Consider the following 14,839-nt stretch of genomic DNA (forward strand, 5'->3'; position numbering starts at 1 on the left):
GAGTGTGCTTCTCCCTGGTGCCTGCAGTTCTTCAACAATGCGCTGGTGCTGGGCCGAACGTCCAACAGCTGCGTGGCCCCTCAGTTGTACGAGCTCATCTACGAGCTCAACATCCTCTGTCCCAGCATGCTCATCGCAGTGCTGCCCCAGCTCGAGTTCAAGCTCAAGGCAAGTGCTGCTTCTCCTTCTCTTCAGCAGGGACCTCTGGACCATGCTGTATCAGCTTTTCTAAGTACTATACGCCTACTACACAGTTTTTATTTTGCATTTGAGCTATTGTTATTGTGTCATTCATATAGTTTTTATAGAAAGCCCGATGGGCATATTTCGGGTAGTGGTTGCGTCGTGTTGGATTGGGTTTGGGTTTAATGAAGTGGATTTTGTCGCACTTTCAGTTTAATGAAATTTCATTGCTGGCTGGAAATGAGCCTGAGGAAGAATTTGTCACAGGCATGAGTAGTTGGAAGGACCGCATACATATTATGGGCGTCGCCCGGTTTTCATATGCAGACGCAAGTACGGCGACGATCATAGTGGTGAGCGTGCTGCCAGCCGCAGCATCTGGGATAGTACGGGCGAGGTTGGTATGAGCGTCTGCGCAGCTTTGGCAGCCAGCTGGGCCAGCCCGCGGCTCTTGATGTCTTGTCCAAAATCGGTGCCGAATGCAATGAGCGGACTGTGTTCAAAGGCAGCGTGCCTTGTCTATTGCGTTTACAGATGCCCAAAGCTCTTTGCCCAAATCTTGGTAAAAGGACTGGAAGGGTCTGTGCTGTTGGCACACGCGTCAGCTGTGAAGGTCGTCGATCGCTTCACATATGACAACCTCACTTCATGAGCGTATGTGCAAAAAGACACACACTCGCACTTACAGCGGAAAGCATGACTGGCAGGGTGGCCTGATTTTAAGGCTTAAAGCCTTTAATGGCTCATTCTCCCGTCCGTCTGGCGTTACATCCAGCGCCTGGGGTGACTTATTGACGAGTGCAGTTGCCAAAAGTTGACATCTTCGTCGACAGGTGTAGCTGTCGGTGCGGCGGCATCGAGCGCTGCTCCATCGTCAGTCGGTGTCAGTCAGTGTGTGGCAGCTAGTGGAGGAGGATGGCTCCCAAGCGGTGCAGCGATTCCGCGCTAGGTGGTTCGTCGAAGTAGCATGACAAAGGCTTTTGCCTAGCACACTTTAGGCTGCCAAATTGCCCCCATGGAATTTTTATTTCATTGGTTGGTGATTGGAGGACACTCTTCTCGCTTTTACTGACATGGAGGAAGAAAGGAGAGTTAGGGGGGGTGATGGCATGCCTGCTGCTACCGGCCGCCGACGGCCAGGAGGTCGGAATTCGTCACAGCGGTGGAACGTGTCGTTGTGTGCGGTGTGCTTGGGGCACTTATAAGTAAATGATGATGATGACGGTAAAACCAAAACTCAAGGCGGGTGAGTCGTCTCCGTCACTGACGAGGTGGTTGGCGCGATAGATGTGCTGAGGCAGCTTGCAAGCTGGCAACGTAAGCAAGGTGTGCGTAATGCTGCTGCTGGTGAAGAAAGGGCAGAGGTAAAGGACCACTTTAATCGCAAATAAAGGTTTGCGCCATGATGTATCCGCACTGCGTTTGGGGTGGATTTTAGCATGCTAGGAGATGGATTTCGATGTAGCAAAATTTCAGTATTACGAAGTAAACTGCCGATTTTACTGACTACATTGAATCAACATTTAACTGTGTATGTATCTTTGATGCTACCTTACGACACATTTTGTGTATCGATATTGGGTATCACTTACTAAAAATGAAAGTATTGGTATTGAAAATACATTTTTAATGTGTATCATATATTGTAATGATAAACAATGCTCAAAAAAAAAAAAAAGAAGTGTACTGCTAATTTTGAGACTACTGCAAGTTATACTTTGGGCCGGTGGTGCTCGCTCAGCCAGCAGTGCACTGAAAAAAGGGAAGTTGTACAAAGATACGATGTCAGTGCCATTGGTCCAATCAGCCTTCTTTCTTCCTGCATTCATTGTTTGGCAAACAGATGACACATATATGTTGCGCTTCTGCACATTGGGTGACTGAAGGGGCAAGGGGACAGGCTCACGGTTATGCAGCCGTTCTCGGCTATTTCAAGTTGTGGTGTGACTTTTGCCTTAATGCTCAGGAGCTTACAGTTTGGCTGACGCATTCCTTTCATTAGGAGGATCAATGCTACAACAAGCCAAATTTCTCAAGATGTACTGGTGATTTTGAGTTTCTTGACTATACATCGAGGATCCACGAGTTGACATGGCTACACTTCACTGTCATCCATTGATAAAAATTTGGGAGACACTTGAGCTCTGCGAGTGGCCTAGGGTCCTCTTTGTATATCACTTTGCGGACACTGACATTGGTCTTTATTTTATTTACTTGTTTGTTTTATTGTAAAAAAAAATTGTTTTTCACAAGGCTGCCATTTAACCAAGTCGAACGAACGTTTAAAAATTGCGATGTGATGAAGGACAGAGACTGCGATGATTAAATCGTATTGTTTCGAGATCTTACACAGCTGTAAAAGTTGGAATGTTCACTGCCAGCTAAGTGTGCTGCAATTTTTAAATAACCTTATGTGCAGCACGAAAAACGAAGACAGAGGAAGAAGAAATGTCAGTTGGTCAAAGGTCATTTTAAAATTAACATTGATGGACTAATATCCTTCTCTTCAGGTTATTCTACAAGACAACGCCACAATCTTACAATCACCCCTTTCACCCAGCGTAATAACTGCTTTAAATATTCTTTTTTTCCGCGAACAGTAACGGAGTGGAATCAACTTACTAACGACGAAGTCCTACAGCTGTCTGTAACATCATTCATCGGCAACCTCAGTACACAATAATGTCCTCTGTCATGCATTCCCGTTTCCCATTTTTTATGACCTGACTTTAATATTGTGATCGTTTTGGTACTCTTTCTTCATTTAATTAATTCCCTGTTGACCATGTTCACTGATGACTTGATAGTAGTGTATTTATATGCCCCAAACCTTATTGTACTTTTTTGCTGTGTTACGTCATTGAGCCTTTCATTTTTGCTGTTGTGTTTTTGTTGCTTATTATTAATTTGTGGCCTTTGTACTTTTTTTTTTCTTAATATTTGTACTTACCAATTTTCTGTATGCTCACCCTGCGAAAATCCCTTCCTGGGATTGCAGTATTAATAAATAAAACACGCAAACAAACAAGCGTGTTTCTTCCCCTGTCTTCGTTTTTCGCGCTGTACATAATGTTAAACATTCACCATCTTGCCCAGTTTTCGGTTCTTTTTAAATAACCACTTGGCTTCTATAGAATTGTATTCCCAAGCCTTTGAAGGTAATAAAAAAAAAAGTTTTTCAGTGGTTGAAAGGTAGCCTGCCTGGCTCGTGACTCAAGGGGCAACAGTTTGAGTCCTTGCTCGACTGTTTTTCTGGCCCCCTTCGTCAGTGTGTTAATGCAGGAAGACCAGCTGAGCAAAAACAAAGCGTAAGCCGTGCTGTATACATCCTGACTGCTTTGTTGTGTTTCATCCCGTGTGCAGTGTAATGATGAGAAGGAGCGGCTGAGCGTGACAAAGCTGTTGGCGCGCATGTTCTCGGACAAGAACTCAGACCTGGCCTCGCACAACCCGCCCCTCTGGAACTGCTTCCTTGGCAGGTGGGTCGTGTGGGGCTCCACACACAGTCTCCGTCTACTCACTGACTCCCAGTGGTGCCACAGGGGGCGGAGGCTGTGGGGATCTGTTCTCGTGCGCAACACTGTCAAGTAACAGCTCTGGCAGCGCCCGTTTCAGCCTGGTTGGCTGCAACGCCCAGAGAAAGGAAGACCACTGTTTGGCACGCGCTTGGTTCTGGTGTGCGACTGAATGCCTTCTGAGTGAGGCCTTGAAGAATTCTGGTCTTGCAAACAAAATTCCGCTGCAAAAGAAACAACAAAAGGAGGCACAAAAAAAAATTTTGTTGCGAGTTTGTTGCCATCAGCTCGCCGGAAAAAAAAAAGAAAAATGTCAACGGTGTCCGTCGACACTGAATCCTTACAGGATGCTTTACTGACTTCAATTGGTTAGCCCTTTCTGTGTCGAGTTTTTCCGGGAGTGACGCACCCCCAGTGTGGGTTGTTTTAAAAGCCCAGGGGATGAGCGCGAGTGTTTATTTTTGGCTATGCACATGATAGATGACAACATAGATAACAGCAAATACACATATTAATGTCCTCTGCAGTCCGAATGTGGCCCACCTCCACATATTCTGAAGGACCGCCCAAATTTTAAAAGTAGGCCCACCTCAGAAAGAATTAATGTGGATTAGTGGGTGGATTGACGTGGGTTTGTGGGGATTAGTGAGTGGGTAAAGGTGGAAGTGTGGGTTGGGTTAGTACAGTCCAATATGATAATCCAGTGGAAGGTACTGGAATGTTCTATCCTTCTGGTTTTGAAATTTGGTGGTGCTGATGATGTCGGTACCCTCTTGACCAATCAGGGAATTTCGTAATGAAGGAGCCGGGTGGCTTTTGCTAGACAACAGCCTAGACACTATTGCATTCAAAATGAGCAACTCCTTTTTAGTTTAGCTGGTGGTTCATCTGGTAGTAGTGAATATCCCTGTCAGCTCTCCCCCACCTGTGCACTATAGCTGGAGTAGGGGAGTGTTCCAGAGGTCCCGAGTTTGGTGCCAGCCCCTAAGGCAGCGAAAGAGCCTTGATGTCTTGAGTGGAGCAGCGGCGTGCTTTTTTTGTTTGTAGGTGAAGCCTGAAACCAGTGCTGCTCATTTTCTTTCCGACAGGTTCAACGACATCAGCGTGCACGTGCGGATGCGGTGTGTGCAGTACTCCATGCACTTCCTGCTGAACCACCCCAAGCTGCGCAACGACATCACTGGTGAGACTGAATTGAGGGATCAGGAAATGTCTCCTGTTATGTGCATAAGCTCACTTGTTCAGTGTGCACGTGCGTTTCGCCAAGTGCACACATACCGCATTTACTTGCGTAATGAACTGACTTGTATAATAACCCCGTCCCACTTTTTTACTTTTTTTTTTTAAAGCATTAGCTTTCCTTACCATGTTCTTCAGTTTCGTGCCCTCTGCAGCTCACACCTTGGCAGCGCGCCAGGGTTCTGTGCATTGACAACATTGTAGCGTGTTATGTCAGCCGAGCAGTGAGCCAGGTTGAGTCCCCAAATTTCACGAGAGATGCATTCATATCATTTCACGAATACACCAATCAGTTTAAACTGGAAAGGAGGATCTATCAGCCGCCAGACAAAAAGCTCGACAAAAGCCAGGAGGTAACGTGCTGTCGGCTCCAGACGCGAGCCTTCTTTAGCCCGTCGAGACTAGCACACATGTATCCAACACAATACAACGCTACTTGCAAACAATGCGGCGAGATAGCCGGATATGACCACATTTTATGGGGCTGCAAAAAGGCGCCGCCACCGGCGGACCTACTACCAGTCCCTTCTCTAGAGCGGTGGGAGGCTATACTGGCCGGCTCAGACCCGTTGACGCAAGTCCGGGCCACTGAGTGGGCTCACAAGGTCGCCAAGAGCCATGGGCTCGAAGCCACCTAGTATAATGCCCACTAGGGCTCAGTGTTGACAATAAACGTTTTCCAATCCAATATCTTTTGATAAGAGCTCCTGTGAGGGTGGAATGCTCGGCAAATTTGGGAAAGCGCCAAGACGCCGTGCGCACTTGACAGGAGCTCCAGCGGTGGTTGCTTGCTTGGCGCCCAGCTGCACTAATGTACACCTCGAAAGCCGGCGAGTGCTTGAGCATCAGAGAGGAGCACAGTTTAAACCAAAATTATTATAAAACATCCTCTATGCTAAAGTGTTATGGAGGAAGCGGGACCTTCAGACGCCATGTGATATGGCGAGATCAAGATCGGGAGCGAAAACGCCTAGCCCTTTGCATTCCCATTGCACCCTTATAACCGCCCTGCAAGTTTTTTTTTTTTAACTTTGTATGAAAAAAGCGTACCTGACCTTCAGGACTGATGTTGAGCATGTTCGCTTTATCTTGCTGTGATTGGGTTGGTGCAGTCAAATTGGTTTTTCGTTTTTTTGATGAAAGGAAATGGCGTAGTATCTGTCTGGCATATCTCGGTGGACACCTGAACCATGCTGTAGGGAAGGGAGGAAGGTGGGAGTGAAAGAAGAAAGAGAGTAAATAATTACGACCACCTGGGGATCATTAATGAGTGCTGACATCAGTGCACATTGTACAGCACAGGGGTGCCTTTTGCGTTCCGCCTCCATCGAAACGCGGCCGCCGCGGTCGGGTTCGGACCCGGGTAGTTTGGCTCAGTAGACGAGCGCCTTGGTGCCGTCAACTATTGCAAAATCGCGCCTTTGGTATCGTTGGATTGCGCTGTGATACAGCAAGCACCTTTCATGAATGACGCTAAAAACTGGCGACACGAACGCAGCTGACTGCATGCTTTTGTTGATAGGTGGACAGGCGGGTGGGCGGATTCAGACATGCTTGATTTTTCGGACAATTGCGCAGGACTGTCAGTATACTTTATGCAGGGTGTCTGCATACTCGGAAAACTGGAATCACCAGGAGGTTTGGTAAATCTGGATAAGTTGGGGAAAAGCCAGGTAATGCCAGCTCCTGATCCCCAGGGAAAGTCGTCGGTTAAATTGGGAGTCTGCAAAATCTCCCTGTTTGCTTCGCACAACTCCAAGCTGGAGCCAGACCGAATGCTACATCAAGTTACGATCACTCCATTCGCCCATTTGTTAGCTGCTCTATGTGCTTCCGCGTTCCAAAGTGAATGTCTGGTGGGTATCAAAGGTCATGGAGGTAGTTTCGGATTCGGAGTGGCAGAGACGCCGCGACGCGCCTGTTTTTCTGCAATCTCGCTGCTGGTTACGTCATTCATCTGTAAAAACTGCAAGCTATTGAACCCTTTGAGATCAGTGTTTACCAGCAGCAGCCGGGTACAAATCTCTGAGGTTATGCATAGTTGCTGTCACCATGCTGCTGCCTCGCACAAATTTTGCCCTCTTTAAATCTTCTCCAAAAATGCGGTGTAACCTTGTGGGAGCGTCGCTGCGTGCTCAGGCCGCCCAGGTGCGGCGGCGCATAGTTTGAATTATTGGTGGCGCAACCCATTCTTGTTAGAAATAGCGGGCTAGATTTTACATAGACCCCATTGGAGCATGAATGGACGAAGTTGTGTAGTTTGCATTAACCAGAAATTTGTATTAATGAGGTTTGAATTAACGAGCTTTCACTGTAATCGAAATCAGTGAAACATCTGGCAGGAGTGTATAGTACGTTCGACAGCCCCCTGCTTTTTCTGGTTTGTGCAGAGTCGTTGCGTCAGCGGCAGCACGACCCCGAGGAGTCGGTGCGCTACGAGGTGGTGATGGCCATCATCAGTGCGGCCAAGAAGGACTTCAGCTCGGTGACGGAGGAGCTGCTCAACTTTGTCAAGGAGCGCACACTGGACAAGAAGTTCAAGATCCGCAAGGAGGCCCTGCTGGGGCTCGCCCACCTCTACAAGCAGCACATGAGCAGCCCCGACCTGCCGCCCTCCACGCTGGAGTGCATCTCCTGGATCAAGAACAAGGTGCTGCACGTGTACTACCAGACGGCCCTGGAGGACCGGCTGCTGGTGGAGCGCATCCTGCACACCTGCCTGGTGCCCTACCAGCTGCCCGTGGAGGAGCGCATGCACAAGCTGTACCAGCTGTTTGCCACGGTGGACGACCACGCAGTGCGGGCCTTCAACGAGCTGCTCAAGTGCCAGTGTGCAGTGCGGCAGCAGATGCGCGCCGTCCTCGAGGCCCTGATGCTGCCGGCGGGCGAGGAGCGCGAGCGGCAGCTGCTGGCCCGTGTTGCCCTGCTGTCACGCAACCTGCCCGACTCGGTCAAGGCCCAGGAGTACCTCATGAAGTTTTGCAGCCTCCTCGAGGGCAACCAGCGCCTGCGCATCCACATGAACAATGTGCTGCATGGGGGCGGCTCCTGCGTCGAGGCTGAGCGCAGCGTGGTAAGTAAGAGAGTCTGTACAGTCGGTGACTGATTTTTGGTCTGAATAATTGTACGGTCTGAAAAATTCATGAACTTCAAGAAAATCTCCTGTCTTTCTTCTCCTGTGTGTGTGTGTGCGTATGGTTTGGCGCCTTTGAATTTAATTATTCAAGAAAATAAGTTCGTCGCGATAAATGGACTTGAATAATATCTAACTTTACCGTTCCCCGCATTTTATTTGAAAGCAACAATATTAGTTTGTATATGAGCTAGAGTCATGCTTTCATCTACGCATTGCCTCACGTCAGCAATACCAGACGGTGCTACAAGGCCGCAGGTCAGGCTGTGAATTCGCCGCAATGCATGCCCCGTGTTGTGAGAAGAGAGGACAGAGTTTTGTTTCCCAAGGCAACAACAGTCGTAAAGACCTGGGGAGGGAAACTTTGCATAGAAGCGAATGGAAGCTAGTGGTTCCAACTGCACCCCCACCCCCTATGCCCCCGCTGGCTCCGCACCACGAGCGGCAGCATCCAAGCCGCCACGGACGCTACAGCTGTCCCATTTTGAACATGATTGCAGGCCCTGGCTAGCGCACTTTTCTATGTAGGCCATCTCGATGGCAATGCAGAGTGTGCCATTGTGCCTTCAGTGGCAACAGTGAGATAAAAATAGCCAAGTCTATCCAAGCCAGTCCGTTTGATTTGGTTCTGTTTAGATCCAAGATTGCGCCTTTCAAGGCGATGGAAAGCCAGTTGCTTGCAACAGTGATGCCTGCTCGCATCCACAAGGGATCTCCACAGTATTGCAGGTGCTTAGTTTAGACCCAGAATCCAATTTCTGGACTCTACAGAGTCCAAAATATTTCTCGTGTATACGTATGTACACGTATGTATGTATGTATGTATACATTCCTTTGAGGTGTATGACATTTGCTCATCGAAGTCCAAAATATCGTCCAAATTATAGCAGTCCAAAAAATTATTGAGTTTATTGGGCTTCAATCACGTGCATCAAGCGGCTATGGCTGAAATTTTTTATTAAAGCGCTGAGCCTGCTAAAAATTTATCTAAAAGTTGCCTGTTAGTGTCATGTCTAGGGCATGGCGTGACTAAAGGAAGCACTCAGACACGCTGGCTGACAGCGGAGAGGCAAAAGACCCTCGTGTTCATTTCCACTTTCCTTATATACAGGCCTGGCGTGATATGTACATGCCACATTACCATGGTTGCGCGAAACCATATGCATGCAAGTCAGAATGGCACCATAGTTTGGTCTTAAACAGCTGCTGAAGGGAAGCGCCAACGAAACAAGCAAGTGCGCTAGACTGATAGATTGCTCAGCAGCATTTTTTTCTTCCCCAAAACAAGACTGCATTGTTGCTGAGATTTTGTGGCGCTTGTACTCTTCTACCTGCATTTGCGTTGTCCTTAGCATGAGGGAAACTTCTTAATGTACACAGTCCAGTAACAGCAAGGATGAACATAGATGCGGCCCCCATTAATGTCAGAAACGTAGGAATGCTCTACTGTGGCACCTCTTCCTACCCCCATGGTATGGTTCTGGTGTCCACAGAGAGTGGGAGGACTGCGTCTCTCCTCTCCTGATAATCAGTTGACATGTGAGGCAAGGACTGAGTCACCCATTTCCAAGGCAGTGATGGTCGTGCAGGCCGAGAGAGAACATGCATGAAGTGGAAGACTGCGATGTGTCCCCCCCCCATGCTTCAGGTGACGGATGCATCCATTGTCGTGGTATCAGCGCAGTAGCACATTTATCTTTTTAGGCTGTGTTTCTTGTGCTGGCGTCTCTACGGACAGCGGTGCATGAGGTCTCAAAAAAAAAAGAGTACTGTTGCCTTCGGTGGCAACAGTGAGGCACAGAAATTGCCATGTCCATCCAGGCCAGTCCATCCGCACACTGAATCCAGAATGGCACATTTCTCAGCGGCAACAACTTATCATGACTGCAGCAGTGATGTGCACTCGCGACTTATTTAGTCAGAAAAAACAAACTTCAGGCTTTATTGTGTTCGAAATGTTGTTCATAAATATATGTATACATTCCTATCAAGGGCATGAATGTTCCTTGAAGTCTAAGATATCACATGTCTGAATTATCAGGTTCTGAAAAATCTCTGCTACAGTACCTTACCAGAATCTCAGACCACACTTTTGGAGTACAATCTGCATGCAATTCATACTGGGAATGGAACACACAAACCAAAAATAGGCAGATATTGCACCAAAAATCCAGGTATACTCAGAGATAGCACTGGGCTGGCTTAGGATATGATTCGCATAAACTACATATTCACAGCTTTTAAGTGGCACGCTGGCCCAGAAATTTGACCCAAAGCATACGTCATGCACATTAGTTGACCAGCCATCATCATGTTCTCAGTGCAGGTCGGAGATTCCCTTGTGTCAGAAAAAGCCATGATCGTCATCCTAATTGTGCCTGGCTCGTGCTTCTCTTTTTGCAGAAAGAAGTCCTCAAGAGCCTCGGTTACCCAGTGCAGACCAATAGCTTCTACGTAATCATCAAGCAGATGCTGGAACGGGTGGCACCTGTCATGGTGGACAATGCAGGTGTCAAGCAGATCCTAACCTATGTGCGAGACTCGCTGCTTGGCCAGGGGGACATTGACATGCAGATCGGCGTCACCAACTCAGCACTACGTGGGCTGCAGCTCCTTCATGTATGTGCTCAGTGATGTTAGATGAATGCTGGTTGATTGTTCAGGCTTTGTGTGGAGTTCAGAGAATGGAACGGTCTTTTGTTAACGGGAGTGGCGACTGAAGTTTGAGGACCCAATTTTTTTCAGTGCAATCAAAAACTTATGCCTGAATTCACAAATGTGTCTTAACGTGATGCTTGACATCCACTCCATTGAGTGCAGTAAACAGTTGCTCATCTACCGTAGGGTTAGTTTGGGTTCAAGAATGCCCTTGGGCATTTCCTGTGACAAAAGTGCTCCTCGACAAACCTCCCTATACCATGCCTTCCTTGAGGAGGTATGAATGGCATGTCACTCAGCATGTCATGTCATATGCACATTTCTTGCATCTTGCCTTCTATATATGTCTCAGAAGTAGCCTCAGATGTTCACACCTAACGGAGCCTGTTTTATGTGCTATATGAACGAAACAACAGTGAAAAACAGCTGGAAACACTTTTGAATCTGCCAACTTTTGTCGCTGGTGACAGTGTCTAGTAAGATGACTGGGATTGTGAAATTTCGAGTCAAGATTTGTGGGAAATTTTTCTTCTTCCACAAGGGCAAGTGGTAAAAAATTGTGTAGTTCTACACAGCACATTGCAGTGCATGAGTCCAAATTACCACGCACTACCTACTGCTCACCTGAGGAAATGACCACCAGCATAAACAAGCCGGGTAAATGGCTCTCGATTCAAATTTTCTTTAGCAGAAGCGATTTCCATGCTAATTAATTACCTTTTTTTTTGACGCCTGGAGCCTCGTGCTTTGCTGGGAAGGGACATGTGCTACCCACCACTCGTCCGAAACTAACCTGAGAGCCGGCAAACAGGTCGGCTCCATGTAGGTTGACCCCCCCCCCCCCCCCCAATTTCAGATGGTTGTTTTTCTGATGATTGGCTTATATGCAACAGTACTTAAAGGAATCAGAGGTGCCGGTAACCTAACTCTGTAGCCATGGCATACTACCCAAAGAAATGGTGCTGGCCGGCGCTGTGCACAGTCAACTCGTCGAGGGCATGGAGCAGAAAAGGTCGCGTCACGGGACGTGCGTTTCACCGGTCCACAATCCGTACCATAAACTGATTTTTATGCTGGGAGTACTGGGGCTGGGGCGCTTCGCATATCAAGCATCGGCATCGCGCTGCAGCATTGCTTCACTACTCCAAGGGGCCGTTGCTTCACCTTTCTACAGCAAAATCTGTGATTGGACATTCTCACATTGCACCCCAGGTTTTCGAATTACCGTATTTACTCGCGTAATAGGCGCACTCGCATAATAGGCGCACCCCTAGTTAGGGCGCGAAAAATCAGATTTTTTTATTTCCGCGCATAATAGGCGCACCCCGAACTTGGCACTGTGATCAATACTGTATTTACACGATTGCAAGGCGACGCCTCGCCACCCCCCGCTTCCCAATCTTTATTTTAACAAAGTTTTTGCTGAACTGACTACTAGTCCTCACTAGTGCTGCTGCCGCCGCAGCTGATGCGGACGCACAGCACGTACAACGACATCGCGTAGAACAGCCGCACACAGTTTTCAGGGATGCTCACTTTAAACGTCTGTTTGGAAAGCTTCATCTCCAGCCGGAAACCTTCCCGACTTAGGCCCGCGAAAACCTCGGCGCTTGGAGTCGCGTAAGAAAATTTAGGGACGCCGCAGTCGCAACTGCCGCGCTTCTCGGCCACGTCGTATTTTCCGACCTGCCGCACGCTTGCCGCGTTCGAGAGCAAACTCCCAGCCATATAGCTGTTAAGGTGCTTGCCTGTCGAGCTAAAACAGCAACGCTCCGAGGCAAAGCCATAAACCACGATAACTATCGCGCTACCGCAAATCCCGGCACTTGACAGCAACAACAACAAAAAAAAAAACGAGCTGGAGATGCTGATGGCGATATAGATAGCGAAAGCTCGCGGCGGAGGAAAACGATGATGATGATGACGATGAGCTTGGCCTTGGGCGGCGTCTGGAAGCTCCTGTGCGCGTGTGTGGCCTCCGCGATCAAGCGCCCGTCGCGCGCAGCCGGAGCCGATCGCGGAGGCCTCGGCGCGTGCATTCCGAAAGTTTCGGTGCGGCCCTTACACGGACCTTTTTTTTTTTTAACATTTTCTTTGCGAAAACGGGGTGCGGCCCGTACACGAGTGCGTTTACGCGGTGTGTTCAATTTTGGAGTCGAAAAATTTCCGGAAATTTTACCCCGCGTAATAGGCGCACCCCGAACTTTGAGCCGGATTTTCTGGAAAAAAAGTGCGCCTATTATGCGAGTAAATACGGTAACCGGGTTGGTGCAGGTCGCCGCTTCGAATTATTCGGTTAGATTTGTATTAGACATTACAAGACCGTAGAAATTATTGGAGTTTTTTGGGATTTCGAATTAAACAAGTTTGAATTGTGAAGCTTTTACTGCAGTTTTTTTTTTATTATTACTATTCAAAGTTCTTTTGGTTCTGTGATCTCTTGGAAGTTATAGCAATGGTATTTCGCTATTGTAAAGTATGTGTGGCTGAATATTGTATTGCTTAGTGGATAAGTTTTTGTAGAATGCAGTGGTATGTGTTGGCGGTCATAGCTTATATCTTTCAGATGGAGACCTCCAAAGTTATCAAAGCTTTCCATGTGCCAAAATTTTAGGAAAAATAAAAATAAAAAATAAAATATAAAAATTGACAAAAGTAACTAAACGGATTTTATGGTAAGTCCTTGTAAAAATTGTCATATATATCCTTGCAATATAATTCCATCTGTCTATGACAAAATTTGCTTGAAAGAGCAGTGTGTGACTGCGGAAGTTTACCTTCTCACTGTCAAGATTTTCTTGGGCTTTGAAGTATTTTTTGTGAGCAAAAAAATAATTGCAGATCTGTCGTTCACAGTCAGAAGGTGATGCAATATCAGATTACTAGGTGAATCAATCGACCAGCCATCCACTGCGTGATCTTGTCTGAAGTCGCCCTGTATCAGTGTAACTTGACTCAGCGTTTCTCTTTATGGTTGCTGTTAAGGTGTACTATGCCCTTAGCAGTATTGTCATTAATGCCCTGTATGGGTATTACTTTGCCATGTGCTGTCCCGTTTTCCACCCCTGACCCTGCACAAGCGGAGAGAGCATTTGCATGAGTGTGTTGTGGTAACAAGAGGGCAGAAAGGTGCCAATGATCAGCCTGGCACCAGAAGCGTCGCGCTGTGCCTGACCGGAGGACAACTCGAGCGCTGTTGTGTGCGTGTTCAGGTGCTGGCGTCAGCGTTCCCAGCAGCCTTTGTGGGGGAGGAAGTGTACAACCAGCTGCTGTCGTTCCTCAGCTCCGAAGACAGCGCTGCCTCTGAGCTCACCCTGCAGATCTTCACCTTTGTGGGGGCGGATATCGATCAGCGCTGCCCCAATGTGGCCCAGTGAGTGCCAGCTTCCATTAACTCAGCTTTGCCTTGATGTGCAGAGTTATTGTCTTTGTTCACATAAACAAGAACAGTGCGCACTGAGTCTCGAATGAACTTACACAGATGGAGGTCTTGGCTCAGTGACGATGCGTGTGCTGCCAGCTACTGATATTAATGCGGATAAGTCAGCATTTTTTTTTCTTTTACAAAAACGACCATCTGAAATTGGTGGGTGTGTGCGCTGTGACCACTTCATTTCGTCCGGAACTCGGTCCCGTGGCAGTCAGGTGTCTTGCTTTGTTTTATAAATGGGTTAAACTGTAGCAAGGTGTGATCAGCACTGCTATGGGAGATTGTTTGCCAGATACAGTAGACTTGCAGTAATTTGAACTTTTGGTTAATTCAAACAAATTTCAAAATTTTTGGTTTGTCGGGTATATTTTCTGTGCATTTTAAAGTTGTCTAATTTGTACCACAATTTTGCGCCTCAAACTTGTCTTGCCGCAACTCTCCCGGTGCAAAAGAGCGGCAGCTGAGGTGGGATACATTATGTTTGCAGCACAGCATGAGCTGAAAATACAGCTTTTCCAACCGATTAACTCGGACGTGGTCCGTATGGGGGCTGTGACGAAGTCCGATTGGAACTGCAGGCGACCTGAAGTGCCCCATCATCGCGTAGTTTTGTTTTCTGAGCCTCATTACTAGCCCTCAGCAGTAGCGTGCATTAGCGAGGCAAGCCAGGCTGTGTGCTGT

General features: G+C 47.7%; 2 protein-coding genes across 5 annotated transcripts in view; both read left to right on the forward strand.

Moving 5' to 3' along the window:
• Window positions 1-14,839, forward strand: part of LOC149371550 (short-chain dehydrogenase/reductase family 9C member 7-like) — a 393,612-nt gene that overhangs the window by 273,474 nt on the left and 105,299 nt on the right. The gene's annotated exons all lie outside the window — the stretch shown is intronic.
• Window positions 1-14,839, forward strand: part of LOC149371554 (sister chromatid cohesion protein PDS5 homolog B-like) — a 57,370-nt gene that overhangs the window by 9,217 nt on the left and 33,314 nt on the right. For all 4 annotated transcript variants that reach the window (XM_089565825.1, XM_089565826.1, XM_089565828.1 and 1 more), the window contains exons 7-12: window positions 28-168; window positions 3,547-3,662; window positions 4,787-4,881; window positions 7,328-8,010; window positions 10,474-10,689; window positions 13,941-14,101. In XM_089565825.1, coding sequence (XP_089421951.1) covers window positions 28-168; window positions 3,547-3,662; window positions 4,787-4,881; window positions 7,328-8,010; window positions 10,474-10,689; window positions 13,941-14,101 — 1,412 coding nt within the window. The remainder of the gene's footprint in view (window positions 1-27; window positions 169-3,546; window positions 3,663-4,786; window positions 4,882-7,327; window positions 8,011-10,473; window positions 10,690-13,940; window positions 14,102-14,839) is intronic.

This window comes from Amblyomma mixtum, chromosome 1 (assembly GCF_055824585.1).
Source record: "Amblyomma mixtum isolate Tamu chromosome 1, ASM5582458v1, whole genome shotgun sequence".
Lineage (NCBI taxonomy): Eukaryota > Metazoa > Arthropoda > Arachnida > Ixodida > Ixodidae > Amblyomma > Amblyomma mixtum.